Source organism: Pelodiscus sinensis, chromosome 1 (genome assembly GCF_049634645.1).
Source record: "Pelodiscus sinensis isolate JC-2024 chromosome 1, ASM4963464v1, whole genome shotgun sequence".
NCBI lineage: Eukaryota > Metazoa > Chordata > Testudines > Trionychidae > Pelodiscus > Pelodiscus sinensis.
This window is the reverse complement of record NC_134711.1, coordinates 107485048-107507472: the sequence shown is the minus strand read 5'-3', so window position 1 is coordinate 107507472 and position 22425 is coordinate 107485048. Positions and strand designations below refer to the sequence as shown.

At 46.1% G+C, this 22425-nt stretch overlaps 1 protein-coding gene across 5 annotated transcripts in view; it reads left to right on the top strand.

Annotated features, from left to right (window-relative positions):
• Window positions 1-22425, top strand: part of SLC6A12 (solute carrier family 6 member 12) — a 54515-nt gene that overhangs the window by 19389 nt on the left and 12701 nt on the right. For all 5 annotated transcript variants that reach the window (XM_075940841.1, XM_075940838.1, XM_075940853.1 and 2 more), the window contains exons 4-13: window positions 620-760; window positions 2267-2354; window positions 3931-4063; window positions 10112-10246; window positions 13621-13724; window positions 14711-14835; window positions 15666-15778; window positions 17233-17370; window positions 19296-19398; window positions 22280-22380. In XM_075940841.1, the coding sequence (XP_075796956.1) occupies window positions 620-760; window positions 2267-2354; window positions 3931-4063; window positions 10112-10246; window positions 13621-13724; window positions 14711-14835; window positions 15666-15778; window positions 17233-17370; window positions 19296-19398; window positions 22280-22380 (1181 nt within the window). The remainder of the gene's footprint in view (window positions 1-619; window positions 761-2266; window positions 2355-3930; window positions 4064-10111; window positions 10247-13620; window positions 13725-14710; window positions 14836-15665; window positions 15779-17232; window positions 17371-19295; window positions 19399-22279; window positions 22381-22425) is intronic.

The window sequence follows — 22425 nt, the reverse complement described above, 5'->3', positions numbered from 1 at the left end:
CCCTTCCCCTTCTCCCCCTTCCTGCCTCTTTCTCATAGAGGCAGCAAGGGTGGGAGGGAAGCAACTAATCGACTAGTGTGTCGACTATCCGATAAGCTTTTGCTTATTGGATAGTCAACTAGTTGATTAGTCACTTACATCCCTAGATAAAACCTTGAGTTTTTTTAAACTAAGTTTTGTTTTCAGAGCAGCCCTACTTTAAAAATCTCAGAATTGACCTCACAATGACCCTAAAGTTTTATGATCCCCATTTTACAGAAAAGGATACTGAGGCACACAAATATGAAGTGATTTTCTCATTTTGGCATTTGCTCCTTTGCTGATATTGGCAGAGCCAGGACTAGAAACTGACCCCTGTATATGTGCTCTGACCTCTTTCTTTGGGCATGGGATATAGTTAGCAGTGAAAACCCTTTTATTTCTGATTTCTCCACCACAGTGTGAAACGTACCTGGATTTCCAACTCCCAACCTGAGTTGTACAGGATTCTCTGGTGAACTGAATTACTCATTAATCTGCCATCCACCCAATTCCCATGGGTCACTATCTAAAGTTAAAGTCTGATATATTTGGGGCTAGCCTGGGGCCTTTTCCTAACCACTTTCACTTTCCTTCCTAGGAATTGGATATGCCTCACAAGTAATTGAATCCTATCTGAATATCTACTACATTGTCATCCTCTCCTGGGCTATCTTCTACCTGTTCAGTTCCTTTGCTGCTGTGCTTCCCTGGGCTACCTGTAATAACCCTTGGAACTCAGGTATAACTTCAGCTAGCCTGCTCCCAGAAATTTGGTTTGGGGTGACTGTATCCACTGGGCTGAACAAGGAGTGCTCCAGCAGGGCTGCATGGGAGCCATCTCCTGCTCCACTGACCCTGGATCCACCCCTGCTGGTACCCAGGAGCAGCAAAATTTGAATTTTTAGGCACCCCTAGGCATGTGCCTTCTATATTTAATGGGAAATCCAGCTCTGCTCATGTGCCATTCTTTATGTGTGGGCTTCCCAGCTAGACTACTTCTCCAACGATACACCATGGCCAGGAGGCAACAGCCTGCTGTCACCACGAGGAGAGGTCATGGTGCATCATAAGTTAGGAAATCTGACCAGGAATCTCAGCTCATAGCAGGATTACGAAGCGCCCAAACTACAACTCCTGCGAAGCACCATGGCAGCATTTCTGAATCAAAATGTTTTGCTTTTGTGTGTTTTCCCCTGAAAAATTAAAAATTTCAGCAGGGGAAAAAAAAAGCCCATTTTTGGATCAGCTTGAGTCTGCCATCATCACTCAACTCCAGACCACAGAAGGAGCTTTTCCACGGGAGCCGCCACTTCCCTTATTTATAGCCCAACCCACTCCCTGCCCCTCTGCCCCTCAAGTGTCTAGGCCATCTTCCATCACACGTGACGAGAACTGTGTTCAGTCAGTCTTTGGACTTCTTAGGCCAGGTCATGTCATAGCTGCACCACTGTACTTTATATGCCAGGCATGTCTCCTGTGGCTGCAGCTTATATTGGCAAAGTTGCGCTATAAGGGGCAAGGATTATGGCCTGCCTTTTACTGGAGGTCAGAGTAGATGATCACAATGGTCCCTTTTGGCCGTGGAATCTACAGAGCTGTGAAAATTCTTCTCTCCACGTTCAGTCCACTTACAGTCCTTGCCTTCCCGTATCCTCACTGCCTTCCCCAAAGGGTCATCGAACTCTCACAGTTCCTCAGACAGAGCTTTATTTGTGGAGAAAGCCACGGAAATTTCTCTGAGTTCTTTCTTGACATTCAGTAGCTCCCCAGCGAGGGTGGGCTGTTGTCCTGTCATTTACCTTACTGTTTGCTAAATGTATTATGAGGTGCATAGGGGTGCTCTTTCTGCCCTCTGTAACTTCCCCTGCCTTTTAGGAATTTCACCAGTAAATCATGTTCTAGAACTGTGTGGAGGAAGCACATACACGTGGCTGGTGGAGGGGTGGGGGCAGGGTAGTGAACAGGTGTGTGAAGGTACCCGGGGTAACCATAATTCCTGTCCCACAATACCCTGCATTCTACAGCCATATGGGTTCTATTCAGCAGGGAGCTGCCAGCCTGCCACCTTCCCCCATCCCATTCACTGTTCCTGGGCTGGGATTCTGAGTGGGGAGCGAGTGTTTGCTGGGCAGTGTGAAGTGTTCGTGTGCAGCTGGAGTGGACATAGGGTGGAGGTGGGAGGAAGCACAAAGGCTGAGAAACGTGAAAATTCTCTGGGCTCACCGACTTGCTTTCTCCTTTGTAGATCTCTGTGTGGACTTCCTGAATAGCTCTGACTCGGAGAACAGGACAGTACCTGCTAATGCCACCTCCCCAGTTATCGAGTTTTGGGAGTAGGTACCCCAGTTTCAGATTCCTCTCTCCACAAGAGGTCACTGCGATGCGAATGCTCCAGATGATGTCTCTGTGAAGCCCTCCCTCCCAAAAAGTGCAGGTTCTACATCTTAGTCCTGTGGCACATGGCACATCATGAGGCCTCTGAGCACACTTACTGCACACACCAGCTTGCATAATGACTGGCCATGCTGACTGACAGACATGTCTGGAGCACGTGGGCACTCCCTAAACACACGGGCTACGTCTACACTGGCACCCTTTTCCGGAAATGCTTAAAACGGAACAGTTTTCCATTATAAGTATTTCCAGAAAAAGCGCGTCTACATTGGCAGGATGCTTTTCCGGAAAAAAGCCCCAATCGTCATTTTTGCGATCGTGGCTTTTTTGTGGAAAAGAAATCTGTGCTGTCTACACTGGCCCTTTTCTGGAACAGTTTTCCGGAAAAGGACTTTTGCCCGAACGGGAGCAGCATAGTTTTTCTGGAAAAGCACTGATGATTTTACAATAGATCGTCAGTGCTTTTCTGGAAATTCAAGGGCTCAGTGTAGACAGCTGGCAAGTTTTTCCACAAAAGCAGATGATTTTGCGGAAAAACTTGCCAGTCTAGACACAGCCGCTGTGTGGATGTGTCTGTTTTGCGCAAAAAAAACTTTTTGCACAAGATCCTTATGCCTCTCCCGGCACAGCAGAACACCTACAGTCAGCAGCATGTGTTTCTACTGGTGGCGCACATCTGGACATGCCTTAGTGCCCACGGATGGAAAAAAATTAGAGGACACACACACATACCTCCCTCCCCTCGCTCTGAGCACAGCCATAGCCATAGGGAGCCTGTAGGGATCAGGGTGAAGGAGGGCCATAACCATAGGTGTTCCTGGAGGGAGCCATAGAAAGTGGGGTGGCTGGAGGAAACAGCAGGTGACTGGGAGGCACTTATGACACTTGGAGGCTGTGGAGGTGGCATCTGATAGATCGTGGTCTGCAAAGAAGCCAAAGGGATCATGGAGATGTGAGCCTGGGAGTGATTGTGCTGTGACGGCCAGAATGAGTGGGGGCTGCAGTGAGGCTGTTGAGGCCTTGGGGAGACTTGGAAAGCCCAGGCTGACTAAAGGGCGAGGTGAAACCGCAGGAGCCAGGCTGCTAGGGGACCGCAGCGAAGTCTGAGGCAATTTCGAGAATACCTACCTTTTTTTGTACTGGTCACCTCCTTCACACAGCAAGCCACTAACTGAGCCCCCTCCCCCCTTATAAACTAAAATCACATATTTTTAATATCTAATAGTATTTTAAATGCTGGAGGTGAAGCAGGATTTGGAGGTGGAGGTTGAGAACTTGGAGCCACCCATGTAATAACCACACAGCCCCCTGAGGGGTCATGACTCCCAGTTTGAGAACCCTCGCACCATGGTGACCACGGCTGCAGGAGAGCTGTCAGGACTAGAGTGTCCGAGAGTGGAAGTAAGGGACATTGGGCAACTGTGCTCTAGGATGCGTATGAAAACTGTGGGCTCAGGGCTGCCAGAAGAGTCAAGTCTGGGGTATTAACCTTTCTCTCTCCTCCTGAACGGACAGGAAGCGAGCCTTGGGACTCACAGATGGCATTCACAATCTGGGCACTGTGCGCTGGGAGCTGGCTCTCTGCCTTCTGCTTGCCTGGGTCATCTGCTACTTCTGCATCTGGAAAGGAGTCAAGTCTACAGGAAAAGTAAGAGCAAACTCTGTCCCCTTAGTCTCTAAGCCGCCTCCTCGCTGCCATTATGTCTCCTCTCCACTTTCTTTGCCTATTCCACGATACAGAGAGAAGAAAGAGAAAAGAGGCCGGGAACATGCTAGGCCTAGGGCCATTTCAGACTGATGTGGGTGGGTGCAACTGGAGTGGAGTGGCCCCTGCTTACTCTGGGTTTGCATTTAGTCCATAACAAGAAGAGCAAAAAAAGCTAATCAAATAGAGAGGGGAGACAAGGGAAAAAGCTTAGACGAAATAGTGAAATCCGAGGCCAACATTGCTCACTAATCATTTTTACTATTGTGCTCCTTGGCTTAACTCTCAGACGGGAATGTGTGGAGCCAGCCAGACACTTTGCCTTTAATGGAAAAGAACCGAGTTTCCCTCTCCTGCTTGCTACATGTGTGTGTGGGGAGACAAAGAACTCAATAAACATCCATGTCTCCTCCTCTCTCGTCTTTCTTTGCACTTAAGAAAATATCAACGACTGAAGTATAAACGTGGAGGCTTAAAAATATACTTTAAAATGATATAGAAAAATTGGAAAGGGTTCAGAAGAGCTCCAAGAATGATCTGAGTCCTGGAAAATCTGTGTTACAGTTAAAGCTGGCCAGGAAACATGTTTTACCATTGTCCTGTGAAATTTTTTGAGATTTCAAAAAAAAAACTTTTCCCAGCTTGAATCAGAGCTAAAGGTAAAAAGTATTCAATTTTTTCACAAACTGAAAATCCCACCCCCCTCCCAAAAAATTAAGTTTGGGTCAATTGAACTGTTTAGTTTAAATTTAAATGTTTCAATTACAAGTTTTCAACCTTTTTTTACTTAAATTAGTTTAGTTTTCTTGTTCTAACGCAGGGTTTCTCAAAGTGGTCCATAGCTGCACTCTGAGGGTATGTCTAGACTACATCCCTCTGTCGCCGAGTCAGGTAAGTGCTTTCTCACCATGGCAGGACCTTATGCCTCATGCAACGAGGTTTACAAGATCAGATGGAAAAGGCTTTCCTTGTCGACCAATCCCCATTTAGACTGCCGCTTTTTGCCGGCAAATTGTTGCGTCGGCAAAAAGCGGCAGCCATTTTTATGCTAATGAAGCGTGGGATATTTAAATCCCCGCTTCATTAGCAATTTCAATATGTCTAATTTACATCCCTCTGGCGACAGAGGGATGTAGTGTAGACATAACCTGAGAGAGCTGCTAACAGGCTACTCTGGTTTATTTACTTACCGGCTCCATAGCCACAGAGTCTCCTGGCTCCCATTGGCTGCAGTTTGCCGTTTGCAGCCAATGGGAGTCGCGAGGCTCTGTGGCTGCAAAGTTGGTAAGTAAACAAATTGGAGCAGCCTAGTAGCAGCTTTCTCTGAGTGGATCCATAGACCAGTTTGAGAAACCCTGCTCTAAAGTCATTTTGAACTGCTAAGCCAGAATTTGTCATGTTGGCAACTTTGAAACTTTTTATAGAAAGAGCACGTTGAGTTGAAATTTGTTGAAACCGATTCTTTTCCATGAAACATTTTGGTTTTGACAATCTGCATTTTTTGATGGGCAAAAATAGTTTGACCAAAAAATTCCCTACCATATCTTCTCACAGTGGGAGACTAAAGAAGTCTCAATCTACTTATTTTAATAAAGAGAATGTTAAACGGTGATGCAATCAGTCAGAAATATTTACATGGGCAGAATATTTCTGACAGTATAGGGCTCCATTGATTGGCAGCTGAAGCTAATTCATACTAGAAATAAGGTACAAATGTTTAACAGAGTAATTAACCACTAGAGTAATTTATCTAGGCATGTGGTAGATTCAGAAGTTATAGACTTAATGCAGAAATTGCTACGTGAAGTTCTATGGCCTGTTTTATGCCGGAGGTCAGACTAGATCAGGGGTGGGCAATAATTTTTAATGGGGGGGGGCACTCCAAGATTTTGTAAGTGGTCAAGGGCCACACTTCTGTGGAGGGTACATGGGGGTCTGGGATGGCAGGTGAGGTATAGAAGGGAGCATGGGATGGAGGACTGGGGTGCAGGAGGCAGTGTGGGGTCTGAGAGGGAGTTTGGGTGAAGGAAGAGGTTATAATCTGAGACAGGGGTTTGGGGTGCAGGGTCAGAGAAGGGTATATGTGCAGGAAAGGATTCTGGCCTAGGGGAGGGATATAGGAAGGGAGTGCAGGGTCTTGGGAGGGAGTTGTCACCTGGAGGAGGTGGAGAGAGGGGATACAGAGAGTTTGGATGGTGGCCTGGGGCAGGTAGTTAAGGGGAGAGAGGGGGTGGGGTGCCAGAGTCAGGGCCTGGCTGGGAGGAGCTTACCTAAGTGGCTCCCAGCCAGCAGCTCTGCAGACTCCATTCCTGTAGGCTGCTCCATGTGGCTCTGCTCCTGCACAGGGAAGGAAGGAGGGATGGTGGGAGGAGGAGGAGTGAGGAGGCTTCATTCACTGACCCTGTCTTCATCAAAATTTCTCAGCTCCTTTTGGCTTGAAACTGGCCAATGGGAGCTTGGGGATTTTGCTGGAGGCAGGGACAGTATGCAAAGCTTTCTCCTCCAGCACTGCCTAGCTTGCCGAGCAATTAGCAGCCTGCTGTTTAAAGCAGGCGCTCCTGCTCTGCAGTAAGGGTGCTAGTGAAGCAGTTGCAGGCTGGATCCGGCGGCTTGGCAGGCTGAATCCGGCCCGCTAGCTGCCTCTTGCCCATCCCTGGACTAGATGATTGTAATAGTCCCTTCTGCCTCAAAATTTACTAATCTTATGGGATACTGTCAAATAATTTAACTATTCTGCTCTGTTTCTTACACTCATAAAAATTGTGCTTTGGCATATTACAAAAAAGCAGTAGAGAATTCACAGCATCTCTTAAAACATTCTCAGTTGAATATTTGCACTGGTGTGAGATTATTTGCGGAGCTCTGTAGGCAACAGGAAGTCAACTCTTGACTGGAAAACGAGTAATCCTGTGGTACCTTAAAGACTAAAATATATAGAATCATGAGTTTCGTGAGTAAAACTCAGTTCATCAGATCAGTTGGACTGGAAACAACAGAAACTAAAAGAGAGATATAACAGCAGAAGAAGTGCCTGTCAATTGTAGGATCTATACTAATGAGGCCAATTAAGTGGGCTGGATGTGCATAGCTTTTGATGTGGAACTGCAGATGTTAAAGGTGGCAGAAATTGGCTTTGTAATGCGCCAACCATTTAATGTCTTTGTTCAAGCCCAGAGTAACAGTGTCTTATCTGTAGATGAATTCCAGTTCTGCAGACTCTCTCTGTAATTGGTTAGTGAAATTCCTTGATAGAAAAATAGCTACATTTAAATCCATGATTGAGTGACCAGGCAGATTAAAATGTTCCCCTACAGGTTAATGTGTTACCATTTCTGATATCTGATTTGTGTCCATTTATCCTTTGTCATAGTGACTGTCCGGTTTGGCCAATACACACAGCAGAGGGGCATTGCTGGCACTTGATGGTGTATATTACATTAGAGGATGTGCAGTTGTATGAGTCCCAGATGGTGTGGCTTATGAGATGATGTTGCTTGTATAGATATGTGGACAGAGTTGGCAATGGGCTTTGTAGCAGGGGTAGGTTCCTGCATAAGTGTATCTGAAATATGATGTGTGGTTGCTGCTGGAAAGGATTTGCTTCAGGTTGGGGGAGTTGTCTGTAGGTGAGGATTGGCTGTCTCCCAAAGCCTGTGAGAATGAGGAGTCATTTTCCAGGATAGGCTGTATCTTGGCAATAATGCACTGGAGGGGTTTAAGCTTGGGGATGTAGGTGGTGTTCTGCTGTTTTCCTTTTTGTGCCTGCCTTGAAGTAGTTGATTTCTGGATACTTGTCTGGCTTTGTCAATCTGTTTCCTCACTTCCCCAAGTGGGGTATTTACTTTTAAGAATGTCTAATAAAAAACTTGTAGGCATTTGTCTCTGTATGTGGGATTAGAGCAAATCCAGTTGTATCTTAGGGGTTGGTTATAGACAATGCATCATGTGATGTGTCCTGAATGGAAGCTAGAGGTGTGTAGGTAAGAATAGAGGTCAGTAGTTTCCAGTATAGGTTGATGTTTGTGACCATCATTTATTTGTACTGTAATGTCAAGGAAGTGGATCTCTTGTGTGCACTGGTCCAGGCCAAGGTAGATAGTGGGGTAGAAATTGTTGAAATCCCTGTGGAATTCTTCAAGTGTCTCCCTTCTGTGGGTCCATATGCTGGCAATGTCATCAATGGAGCATATGTAGAGTAAGGGTGCTAGGGGACGAGAGCTGAGGAAATGATGTTGAAGGTCCGCCATGAAGATGTTGGCATTTTGTAGGGCCGTTTAGGTGCCCATAGCAGTGCCGCTGGCTTGAAGATATAAATTGTCCCCAAACTGGAAATAGTTATGGGTGAAGATAAAGTCACATAGCTCTGCCTCCAGGCGTGCTATGGCAGCTTCGTGGATAGTGTTCCTGACAGCTTGTAGTCCAGTCTCATGTGGAATGCTGGTATAAAGAGCTTCTACGTCCATGGTAGCCAGGATGGTGTTTTCAGGAAGATTACTGATGCTCTGTAGTCGCCTTGGGAAGTCAGTTGTGTTTCAAACATAGCTCGAAGTGCTGGTAGCATAGGATCTGAGGAGAGAGTCAACATAGTCAGATAATACTGCTGTAAGTGTGCCAATGCCTGAGATGATGGGATTTCCAGGTTCGTAGATCTTGGGTATCAGATAGCATGCAGCTGGTTAGGGCTCTGGGGGTATGTTTGTATAGATTTGGTCCCAAACTCTAGCAGGGAGTTTCTTGAGCTGATGATGTAGTTTCTTTTAGTGCTCCACAGTGGGATCAGAGGAAAGAAGCCTGTAGAACACGGTGTCGGTGAGTTCATGGTTAATAGTCAGTACTTAAAGGCACAGCAGTACCAGTATCTTAATGCCTATTATTGCTGAGGGAAAAAAATTATATGAAAAGTCTGAGGTTTTTAAAAACCAATTCACTTTGGCCACATTTGCATTCCTTTTGTGTTTCTTACCCTCGTGCTTTGAATAAATCTAGTTTACTAGCATAAATGTTCACAGAAAGTGAATTTCAAAAACAAATTTCAGTGCCAGCAGTACTTCTACGCTCATCCAGTCAGGGAACACAAGCAGTGCTCTGTTCCTTATTTGTCCAATTATAGTCAAATGCATAGGCACAAGAACTAGAGGGGCGTGTGTGTATGTGTGTGGGGAGGGGGGCAGGGGAGCTCTGCTGCCAGCTCCACATGTGGGGATCTTGTTTTGAGCCCTGCATGCCAGAAGCCTCTGCTACCAACCCTGCGTGCTGGATTCCCAGCTTCTGCCCCATGCACTAAGGATTCTGCTTCCAGCCCTACCGGGGCTTTGCTCCTGGCCTATGCTGGGGGTGGAGATGGACAGGTGTAAGTGGGCTCAGCACAACCACTTTAAAAAATGTTCTGGTGCCACTGGTCAAATAACATAAATTACTTTGTTTGACTATTTGCCATCAATCCAGAGTGTGAACAAAAATTCTAAAGGAAATTATTTGAGTGACTCTGAATAACGAATACGTTTAGGGAAATTGCAGCTTGCTCACTGATATTCAATTCCACAAGGAGAAAAAGGAGCTAAAGTATTTCATTAATGATTCATTCTGTTCCAACAGTTCCTTAAGCCAATCCATTTAATTTCCCACACAGCAGAAAGGGCAGGCGGGTTACTGTGGTCAAGGCTTTCAAAAATGCATCAAGATTTTGGGAGCCCTCAGATTCAAGTGGAGATACCTTAAAGAGCCCCTCATTTTTCAGTGTGCTGAGCAATCGCTTATTGAAAATCAGGCTCCTGTAAGGTGTCTCAAATTGCTGCCCCACCCCCTTCCAATTCACTTTTGAAAAATTTGCCCAGGAATAAAAATGTTTTCAGGACCTTTAATTAGAAAGTGAAAGCAGAAGATTAGGGGATTTAAAAACGCAGGTGGTGTTAATAATAGAGTTAGAGGGATTTTCTTTGGGTGTAGCATAAGATGACACAACATCATTTTTATCCTTTTCTCTGCTTCCAGGTTGTTTACTTCACGGCCACATTTCCCTACTTGATGCTTTTAGTCTTGCTGATTCGAGGAGCCACCTTGCCTGGTGCTATTGAAGGGATCATATTCTACCTGAAGCCAGACATTTCCCGGCTTTCAGATCCACAGGTGGGTGAATACAGCCTCATACTCCAACAACATGATGGTGGGAAAAGGAGGAGTTCAGCACTTTGCAGGATCAGGCCTTAATTGAGTGCTACATCAGGTTGGATTTTCCACCCCTAAGGGTATGTCTACACAGCATCGTTATTTCAGAATAACTGACATGATTCCGAAATAACAGAGCGTGTCTATACAGCAAGCCCGTTATTTCGAAATTATTTCGAAATAAGGGGCTTCTTACTCCAACTCCTGTAACCCTCATTTCACGAGGAATAAGGGAAGTCAAAGAGAGTGTTCTTCCTCAGACTTCCTGCTGTGTAAACAGCGCCAAAAGCCAAATTAAGCTGTTTGACAAGTTGCGTAGCTTTAATTCGCCTTTTGCCCTGCTGTGTAGACATGCCCTAAGAGATTGACAAATCATTGCGGCCTCTTTAAAAGGACTGAGGGGGGAATCTCCCCCTTCCCCTCAGCACAAACATAGCCTTTTTCTCAGGGTGCTGGAAAGATATGGATATGGTAAGCCATTTCTATTTAGGCGCTTGGCAAATGCAGAAGCATCTATTAAATATTCAGTGTATGACAAATGGTTTTGTTGAGTCTCAAGTTAAATGAAGATTAACTAAGGGGGGAAAATACTCTCTTCATTTTTTCTGGCCTGGCTTCAGCTTCTCTTGGAAGAGGCTGGAGTATCCCCCAGGAGGCCAGCATCCTAGTATTAAGAGAAACTGTAGAAGGAGTATAGGTAACTATAGGAGTCATAAATGATCAGTTTTAATAAACAGAAGCCCTTTTATTCTCTGTCACTTGTTGTGAGATGTGCACCTTCTTGCAGAATTATGCTCCAGAGTCTCAGCTTCATTTAAAAAAACCCATTGTCTCTAGCCCTTATCATTAGGGGGGAAAAAATCTTGAAAGTGTATAACTTGCATTCAGTGTTAGTTCCCTGAGTTTTTAGATAGCCTGAAACACTAATTCAGAGATGGGAGGACTGCCCCCATGCATCCCTGTGGGGGTGTTAATAATGACACCTAAAGGTAAGTATTTAAAGGTTAATTAATTCACTGCTGATTATTTTAGCAGAAGAATCCAACTAATGTGCTTTTCCCACAGTCTCAAACTACCTACTGAATCCTCCCAGATGGCAAAAGGCCCGACTGCTCCCTGTCCAGCAACTAACACCTCCAGCTTCTGATGGCTCTCAGAGGCAGTTATGTGTTGTCAACAATCTGTGGCCAAGGGCAGCAAATTATATGAGCCCATGGTGCCCGGGCACCAGGAATATTCCTGCTCTGGGGCCCGGATCCTGCAAAGTCCAGATCCATGTGCCACCTATGGGTCCTCACCCTGCCACCCATCTACACCCAAACTCCTTCCCAGAGCCTTAGGCTGGGGATGGGGGAGAGAGTTTGGGTTCTGGGCATTCTGAACACCATCAGAATTTCTGCAGACCTGTTGCTCCCTGTCTGTAACATGCTGAAAACATGGAGGCAGCTTAAAATAAATTTAATTTTAATATCAAAATAAGCCACACAGGCTAAGTGTTTTATTCAAAATCACTGAATTAAAAGCCTCCATTTTCTAATTTAAATGAAGTTGATGTGGAATTTCTGGTCTGTCTCATGGGAGCTCTGAAGGAGCCAGACACCTTGCTGCAGAATTTTGGACAAGCATGTTGTGGAGAAGGTGGGACCTCGATTCTATTGGGATGGCTATGTTACAGCTTCCTCTATGAATTCATAGATCTGGATCCATGAGAGATCTCAGTTAATTTAAACAGCAGTGGCTGGCTGGAAGGTCTGACAATTTGCAACGACTTAGAAGCCTGCTGGGCACTGTTTAGGGGAGACTAAGGATATTGGACAGCAATGTTCCCTCTAATTTTTCCATGCGTGTGTGGAATACATTTTGTTATATGCACCAAGACGTGTGTATGTGCACCACCAGTAGAAACACAGACCACCAGCTATGGGTGCTCTGCTAATCAGCTGGGAGGTATTTGAATCTCTCCTGGGTGGCCACCCAAGCTTACAGGGAACATTGCTGGACAGGGTTTTCCTTCCTGGCTTTTAACTTTCTACTAAGGTCCTTCCCTGGCTGTGTGGTAGGTGCTGGGCACTGCAGCCCATCTTTTGTGGCCCCATGTACTAGCATCACATTGGCTATGTCTAGACTGGCATGATTTTCCGCAAATGCTTTTAACGGAAAAGCACTTTTTGCGGAAAAGCGTCTGTGCCAGTCTAGACACGGTTTTGCGCAAGAAAGCCCCGATCGCCATTTTCGCGATCAGGGCTTTTTTAGCAAAACAATACCGCGTTGTCTACACTGGCCCTCTTGCGCAAAAGCATTTGCGCAAGAGGGCTTTTGCCCAAAGGGAAGCAGTATAGTATTTCCGCAAGAACACTGACAATCTTACATGAGATCGTCAGTGTTCTTGTGGAAATTCAAGCGGCCAGTGTTGACAGCTGGCAAGTTTTTCCGCAAAAGCAGAAACACAGGAAAAACTTGCCAGTCTGCTTTTGCGGAAAAACTTGCCAGTCTAGACGCAGCCATTGTGTGAGAGAAAGTGCTATCAACACAGAGATGTGGAAGAAGAGCCAAAAGCTGAGGGTAAAAATTAACAACAGACTCTGCTGCTTTGGATGCATGCCAGGGTAAAAGGGGAACCCGAATTAATGAAAGCCATGAGGGGTCATGAAAAACTAGGACCACAATGTTTCCTGGCTGCTCCCAGCATCCTTATCTTCCTCCACTCTGAGGAGTAAGGGAATACCAGGTAATGCGGTGTCCTATACAAGTTTTATAGGCACTTGTTTCCTTTTATGTGTCACTCCCAAGCAGCGAGATGATCCCTGTTTGTGCCAATTCAGTCTTTATACCATGCCACATCCCCAGGCGTCCTCTCTGTACGTTCTGCAGGCACATTAGCTTAGAAAAAATGAATGGTGTTTGCGATTGATCTAGCCCCTGAATTACTGCCTTGGAGATATGGATGATGACAGCCCCTGTGGAACATGTCCTGCATCAGTGTAGCTGGGGAAGGAGAGATTGTGCCACGGACACCCCACAGCTTAAAAAGCACTCTCCCTTCCCCTACTCAAACCCATTCTTCCTGAGACTATTTGAGAGACGCTGTTAGAGTCCGGAAGGAAAATCCTCCCTTTTTGCAGTAGAATCTTCACTTCAGTCTCCCAAGCTAGGACCATCAACCTGGCTTCTCAGAGACCTGTCACCCCCTGTATGGATTCTTCCCTTCCCTGCCTGGTGTTAATTTTCTCCATGTCTGACCGGGTGCTGCCACAAAGTGTGTGTACCTTGACAAGACTTAACCACTTATTTCCTTGGCAGTGAGGGCTGGAAATCATTGTTCTTTTCTGTTCCAGGTATGGATGGATGCAGGCACTCAGATCTTCTTCTCTTATGCCATCTGCCAGGGGTGCCTGACAGCCTTGGGTAGCTACAACAAGTACAATAACAACTGCTACAGGTAGGGGCAGCCTGGACCTCTCTTCCTCTCCCATCCAGTTGAGGACCATGTGGGCAGCATGTAGTGTGGGGCCCATGCCATTTCATCTTCTGCTCTTGTCAGCTCTCACAAGCTAAGCAGAGCTCAGCAACTGGATAGGAGACTTCCCCGGAAAACCCAAGTGCTACAAGAAATGACTTTGGTGGCTCCATAGGTGGCACTCTTGCATCTGGGTGAGTGAGAGAGAGGGGCACAGTGCTTCTGGAGGTGCCATTTTTGAGTTGAGTATTCTCAAATGTGACATGATATGGAAATAAGATTGAATGGTGCATGTGGCCAAATTTAGTTCAGTTACCTAGGTCTGATTTCAGAGGAATTACTTCAGGTTCACAGTGGTTTAAAGAAGAGAATTCGGCCCACAACATCAAATGCCTTAGAAAGACTCCAAATTATGGTCCCTTTAGTGCATCCTCTGTATGTTTTTAGTTCTATCGGCAAGAGGATCAGCTTTGCTTGGCATGATTGGTTCTTTTACATCCTGGGCCTATTGCTTCTACTTCCTTTTTCTGTCAGGCCTGATCCCCAGCCCACTCAAGTCAATAGGAGTCTTTCTGTTGGTTTCAGACGGTTTTGGGTCAGGTCCCTTGTTGTTTAAGGATTCTTTTTCCTCTCAATATTGGGTCCATTGTTCTACCCACATGTGATGATTTCTGTTGAGCCAGACCCCTGTTGATGTCACTTAGGCATCTTGCTTAGAGTGTATGGCTGCAGCCCTTGGTCTTTTTTTCTGCCAGGTATAATCATATAGTTCCAGTAGTGCCTTGGGTTCAGGCTGTAGGCTGATGAGTTTTGTTTCAGGATGTAGGCCTCTTGGGAAGTTTCAGGCTAGTGTTACGGTAACTCAGAGCAAGGCTTCACATCCCACCAAGAAAGCTGTGCACAGCCCGGTAAACGTGCTGAGGTAAACAATGCTATCTCTGTGTCTCTCTTTGGTTATGCCCCAACAGGGACTGCTTCATGCTGTGTTTCCTGAATAGTGCCACCAGCTTTGTAGCTGGCTTCGCAATCTTCTCTGTGCTAGGCTTCATGGCACAAGAACAGGGCATACCCATTTCAGAAGTGGCCGAGTCAGGTAAGTGCTTTCTCACCATGGCAGGACCAAAAGCAAAACTTATCAAATCCCTTCATGCTTTAAGACAGGGGTGGGGAACCATTTTTAGATCAGGGGCCACTGACCAGCAGAAAAATCAGTTGGAGGCTGCATGCAGGTGTGAAATGCAACAACACCCCAATCCCTCACTGATGTGGCCCTCGACTGAGAAGGAGAATGACTTTTCCCACATTCCCCTCATACACCAGCGCTTTGGAGGACCCAGGCTAGTAGATTTTGTGTGTTCCAGCCCTGCAGGGCAATGCGGGGGGAGGGAGGGTGGAGCACCAGCATGGGCTTCCCAATACAAGGGCTGGAGCCAGACAAGCCAGGACCCACATCTGGGCCCTGGACCTCAGGTTTCCCACCCCTGCTTTAGGAGCTCACACTTTTTGATTGAGGCCAGCCCATGAGGTTATCAGTGCTGCTACCTTGAACCGAGTCTACATCCTCTGTAATTGCAAGTGTCCCCGGTCCAGTTGCTCAGAACAACCTTGACCTATTTGGCAGACTCAGAGGCTCTGGCCTCTGCTGGGCAGAAACATGGCTTCAGTCTCTGCTTTCCTTGATGAACTTAGTTCCACTGTCCATGCCTGAGTTGCATTGCCTGCTGTTTTTCAATCCCTGATTCTTCTTTCCAAAACCAGCCACTCATCCCGTGTCACTCGCCCCACCCTGCCCATCGCAGAGTATGCTCTGGAGAAGTGAGGTTTTGGCAGGCTGAGTTTTTTTTAACATATGAAACTGGTTTGTGTGTTGCTGGGTCACGTTGTTCGGGAAACCGCATCCTTACTCAGCCATCTGATTAACAGGTCCCGGCCTAGCATTCATTGCATATCCAAAGGCTGTAACGATGATGCCCGTGTCTCAGCTCTGGTCCTGCCTGTTCTTCCTTATGCTGATCTTCCTGGGACTGGACAGCCAGGTACAGTAAACATCCTTCGTCTTTCCCTGTAACTCCAGGGTGTTTGTCACAGGTTTGAGAGTTGGGTGTAGGTCATAACTCATGGGTGGGAAATGGTTGTATGTCTCTGTTACCTGAAACACTTGTCATACATCTATATTACTATGTAAATACTTAGAGCTGGCCAGTATATCCCAGCAGTCAGCTGGTGCTGAGTTGCTCCATAACGGTGACCTGCAGCACCTGCCCCTTCCAGCATCAGTCTCTGGCAATCCAGTGGCAATTAGCAGCTACACATCTTATTCCTTCCCTCCAAGTCTGCCCTTAGGGGCCAGCAGTCATACCTAATGAACAGGGGGGCACTGTACTACACATTTTGTGTCAACCACTTCTCAGTTCACTAGGACCCCCTTTGCATTCTGATGATCCTCATCTGTAACTAGTGTGAAGGAAACTGTGATTGTACTATGAGTGTTCTTGATTCCAGATGTGTGACTTGTGACCTGCAGTACCTCACTGTTTCCCGGAAGTAACTTTTCTAGCACAGTGGTTCCTCGTGATAAATAATTTGTGTCTGGTTAGCCCCTTGAGCTGAGGTGCAATTCCCCAGTTGTCTCCATGTTCCTTGTATCTCAACATCCGCATTACTTCAGCTTCAGGGATTGTGATAATTTCACTTAGTTCCAGATGTGGCTCCAGTCACTCCTCTGGGCTGGTCAATTCCTGTTACACCTATGGTAACTCCACTTCACTTAGGGTTTGTCTCTACTATTGGGTGGATTGACACTGAAGCTCGATTTAGTGGGTCAAGGGAAGACTTGCTAAATCCACTGCTGATCGCTCTCCCATTGACTCTGATACTGAACAAGAAGAGTAGTCAATGGGAGAGTTTCTCCTGGTGACCTGTCAGGGCTATTCCCCACTCTGGCGCTTCAAGTGCAGAAGGTGGGGATCCGCAAGAGACTTAAAAAATACCTTCAAGTCATCTTTTCCTCCCCGGCTCCTGGTTTGAACTCACACAGGAGAACTGCATCAGGCAGATTCCCTTTCAATTAAAATCTCAACGCTTTCTTCCCATTGGTTCTTCTGGCTCCCTGCCAACACTTCCTGGATACCCTCGGTTTAGCCGTTTAGTTACTGAGTGCTGGGATGGTTAGAAAAGAGTACTACCCCTCCCATCCATCACATGACCCAAAACAATGTGGACCTTTCAGTAAGTAGCTGTAAGCTACACCAACTTGAGTTTCACTACCAAAGTGACTTAAATTGTGTAGCTTAGATCAGCTTGTCTCCATAGTGTAGACCTGCCTTTGGTTCTCAGTCCTTTCAGACATAGTGATGTCTCCCTGTTTCTAAGCAGTTCATGCTTCAGATGTATGAAAAAGAAGAGAGAGACTGAATAGAATTAGGAAAGAGGATGGGGAGGAAAGGAGAGACATTGGGTCCTTGGTTTCTTGACACGAATTCTTCTGCAGTTCGTCTGTGTTGAGAGCCTGGTGACGGCTATTGTCGACATGTACCCAGAAGTTCTGCAGAGGAAAGGACGCCGTGAGCTGCTGATTCTGGCCATTTCAGTCATTTGCTACCTGCTTGGCCTGATGCTAGTCACTGAGGTAAGTAGAGAAGTACATGCTAGAGGAGAGGATATGGACATGTTCATAGAGTGTTACCTGCCTCAAGTTTGCATTTCAAACTGTAGGGGGAAAGGATAGCTCAGTGGTTTCAGCATTGGTCTGCTAAACCCAGGATTGTCAGTTCAATCCTTGAGGGGGGCCATTTAGGCATCTGGGGCAAATCTGTCAGAGAGGGTACATAGTCCTGCTATGAGGGCAGGGGACTGGACTCAATGACCTCTCAAGGTCCCTTCTAGTTCTATGAGATATAGAACTCTCTGTTTAGCTTAGTTTATCAGCTGGTGCATATCATAGCCAATATTTCTTCTTTCTTATATAGTGCCAATTGAGATACTGTAATACTGTGTAGCTGAGTCCTCTGGGGTATATCTCAGAGATAACCTAGCACCAGGGAAAGTCCATCTGAAAGGTACTCTTTATCCAAACTCCTATTCTGATGGCTCTCAGGTCAAAAGTAGATGAGCTACACACAAGATGTGAAAGCTGCTAGTCTTTGCCATAGTGGAGGTCTTCAAAGGAAAGGCACGTTCTCTGTGGAAAACAGGACTGAGGGTTGGAAGGCTGTTGAAAGCAGGTCCTAGATTAAGTTAGAGGAAAGAAGTTGCTGATAGCTGCTCCTCTTATTCTGGAGACAGCAGGATCTTGTTATCTAATACACCCCTTAACCTCTCTTGAATGGCATTTCTGCGGTCATATGAAAAGTCCAAGGGCCTTGCTGAGATTTTACTTGGGAAATCTCCCCCAGAAGGCAAGAGGAGCTTTGCTTGGATAAGGACTGACTGAAAATTGAATCAGGACTTCAGGACCTATCCAACTTCCCTGAGGCTTTCAGACGTTGCCCATCACTGGGGGTTAATCTAAACACTACACTTAATTAGTGGGATTAATAGGAAAGCTTTACTTCTGTCTCAGTGGCCATTCAAGGGGTTGAATAATTTTAGAATGTCTCTGCACCACTTTTATTTTATTGGGGGTTCTATTTTCTTGTTAAGACAAGCTGTGAGAACACGCTCAAGAGTCAAAATCTACAAATAACTCTCCTGAGAGTAGAACAGGGGCTCGGTCCATTGTACAACAGAGAGCCGAAGGCCTTTACCCCCCAAACTCAATTTAGCCAAGGATTCCATTCAGAAACAGTGCTAGAACTCACCATGAAGAATGGTCTATAGCAGCATTTAAAAAAAAAATCCCCATTTTCTGTAGAGACTGAAGTTGTGCTCTGAAATGGTTGTGAAACATTATCCTTGCCCCATGACTGATGATTATTTTAGGGCATGGCAGTACCTATCATAGTTAATATCCTAGGGCGTGTCTAGACTGCATCCCTCTGTCGACAGAGGGATGCAGATTAGGCACATTGGAATTGCTAATGAAGCAGGGATTTAAATATCCCGTGCTTCATTAGCATAAACATGGCCACCGCTTTTTTTTGACATGGAGCTTTGACAAAAAGCAGCAGTCTAGACTCGGATCTATCGAAAATAAACCCTTTTTCGACAGATCCTGTAAACCTAATTTTTTGAGGAATACAGGATCTATCAAAAAAGGGTTTATTTTTGACAGATCTGTGTCTAAACTGTCACTTTTTGTCAACAAAGCTCCATGTCAAAAAAAGCAGCGGCCATGTTTATGCTAATCAAGCACAGGATATTTAAATCCCTGCTTCATTAGCGATTTCAATGTGCCTAATCTGCATCCCTCTGTCAACAGAGAGATGCAGTCTAGACATAGCCCTCGTGTGGACATGCCTAGCTAGAGATACCAGCTCCTTTGCCCCTTTGCTCTAGGTGCGTTTCCCTTGTCCCTCAGCCTTGTTTTTGTAATTGTGCAAATTCCACTTGTCATTTTTCTCTTGCATGTTTCCCTTTTGCCCTCCATGTCTCCCCTTTCTCTGCCTGTTGCAGGGTGGAATGTACATCTTCCAGCTGTTTGACTATTATGCTGCCAGTGGTACGTGCCTACTGTTCCTGGCCATCTTTGAAGTTGTCTGTATCGGCTGGGTGTATGGTAAGTGGAACACAAGGACCCAGGCTTTTGTGGAAGGGATGGGAATCGCTGCAACAGCTCCAGGGAAAAGCAGAAGTGCCTCATGCTTCTGATTTAATTTGTTTACCCAGGGGGTTCCTCAGTCCCCATACTCTTGGTGTAGGAATGATTCTTGTCTGCTTTGAAAGGGATTCTCCCAGGCAAAGAGGCAAATGCAGTCTCCCTGCTCATTCAGGCGCAGGTTCTATCTGCCATGCACTCTGCTTAACTGGCAGTGGACCTCTAGCCCTTTCTGGCTGACACGGATGATACTCATTTGGAACAGAGGAGGATCCTGTTCATAGTATTGGCAGTGGCTGCCGTTCTGTGGCTGACTGGTCATGTGATCTCCTCATGTTTTTTTGTTAATTTAATGTACAATGTATTGAATCCAAAATTCCATATACAGGCACATTGGGGATTCGCAAGCGTAAAACTCCTTTGCACAATATCTGGCCACAGTTACACATGAAATTAAAAGCCTGATCTGCTGCCCCTTGCAATCAAATAGCAAAACTGTCAATGACTTCAATAGGAGTGAGGTTGGGCCCCCAAAGTCCACATTTTTTGTGTCCGCTCCCTGTGCACGCATGCATGTGTGTGAGAGAGAATGAGACAAATGCAAGAACCAGAGCACTGATTCATTGCAGGACCACCCGCAATGCTGCTTAGGGCGTCGCTTCACCTCATGCCTGACCTGGTTCTCTAACCCTGTCTCCGCTCTGATGCAGCAAGAGGGTTGTATGTGAGCTCTCTTCGGGAACAGTTAATCCCCGTGTGTACATTGTTATTGTTCGCAGAGTGCTCCCTGCAGCATGTGATTGTGGCATCAGCCATCAGATACAGAGCTCAGGGCTGTCTGCTGGCATACACTGCTGCCTAGGGCACCACTACATTTGGGGCACCTAAAATGTCATGATGCCTAGGCACCTATGTGCTGCATCCACCTAGGGCTGCCACTAGGCATGGGCAGCACTAGCTCCGACAGCTAGAACCAAGCCCTAGGCCCCCTGCTAGCTGCACCCAGCTGCTGCTCACTGGCTGTTTTCCCTTTCCGCTGCTGGAAGGGGGAGCTGCCACCCCTCTCTGGCTGGTTGTGTGGCCGGTCCCTGCTCTGCTTCCAACCCACAGCTTAAATTGCTCCCCGCCTAGCACCTTTGGCCTCCTTCCCACCCCCGCCAGGTTTCCTGCCCAGAGCCTACCCCTCCCAGCTCCTGCCCTTGCATCCCTGTGTGCAGCCCTTTCCCCACACGGAATGCTTTGTATGTGTGTGTGTGTGTGTGCGCGCACGAAGGGTGCAGGTTCTCAGGCTATGCAGGATATCAGGCATCATAAGGATGACCCTGCTGGCTCTCTGCAGGGTTTTCAGAGCTGGGAAAAACACATGAAAAACTCCTCTCGAGTTAGCCTTGCTCAAGTGAAAGCCGCCCAATTTCAATATAACTCTTGAGCTTCTGAAACCACCACGGTGCGACACTCGTGTGTGGTGCTAAGACCAAAGGGGATCTCCCTTTCACTTGACCTTGTAGAGAAATCCAGGATTAAATTCATGACACTCCATTGACGTCAGCAGATTTCCACCTGGGTCAATTTGCCCAGACTGTATTTAACATCACAGTGTGTTCCAGTGGAAAGATTGTGCAATGTCACCGAATCTGTTCCATGACCATGTTTGAACTTGTCAAGTGGAATCAGCAGAGCTGGTCAAAAAAACTGCTTTCCCCCAGTAGAAAATTTCAGTTTTTCAGGAGCCCTCCCCCAACCCCATTGAATATATTTGGACAAAATCAGAAATTCAAAATTGCTACTTCCATGGCTCATGGAAATTTTCTGGTTCCTCGTCTTCAATTTCTCCTCTTTGGCCAGACTATAGCTCCTCAAAAACAACAGTCTCCTGTCTGCTGAGCCACTGCAGTGCATCAGGGGAATCACATGAGTATGGTGCAACATGAAAGGTATAATCCAGCTGGGGAACCTAGTCACAGGTTGAGGGTATGAATCTTACAGCTTCAATTCCCATTAGGCACCATGACAACATTTGCAAATTGAATTTTTTTGAATTTCAGAAAAAGGTTTTGGTTTTGTAGTTTTCAGATTTTAACCAAAAAAGATCAATTTATTTTGTGGAAAGTTGACACTTTATGGAAAAATCTTTAGTTTAGTAAAAAACCTAATTTACCTTCAAAAACATCAATGGAAAATACTTGACCAGCTTTAGATACCAGCTAGGACTCTTGAGCTGAAAGCCCCAGATGTCTGTTTGGTTATGAGGGCAGGATGTTCTTCAGAGGGTACCTCCACCCACATCCACAGTTAAATTAACAGAACTGTCTCTTGTTCACCTACTGGGCATGTTACAAAGTCTGTGTAGACCCACAGACTTACTCTGACAGAGGAGGGTTTCAGCTGGGTTAGGAAGTTATTTTCAGTTAAATTGTTAAGAGTGGATGCCTAAAGTGAGACACCTACACCGTAGGGGTCATTTCAGAAAAAATCGTGTGGGCAAAGTTTGCTTTCTTGATGACCAAGTGTGTGTATAAGAGGGGAAGAGGAGAGCAAAAAATGGAAGATATAGTGGTGAATGGGTGAGGGGGAAAACCGAGGTCTAGCAAGAGAGAATTGCCCCCTCTTGTCTCGTAGTGAATAACAACCCTAGACCTAATGCCATATTTAGTCATTGAAATTGGTGGCCTGAATTCCAGAAATTCTGGGCACTTGGAGAACTAAATACACCGTTGCTGTGTGGATTTAGAGTTTCCGTTCAAGTAGAGTGTAACTAACCTAGACTTGGCAAGAATAATTCTGAAGAACAAAAACTATCACACCCTTTCCTCTCTCTTTCTCTGTCCCTGTTGTGATCCAGGCGCAGACCGTTTCTATGACAACATCGAGGACATGATTGGTTTTCGGCCATGGCCGCTTATTAAGATGTGCTGGTGGGTTGTCACCCCTGGTGTTTGCTTGGTAGGTACATGGTATGGCGAGGCATGTTTGTCCAGGGATCCTGGA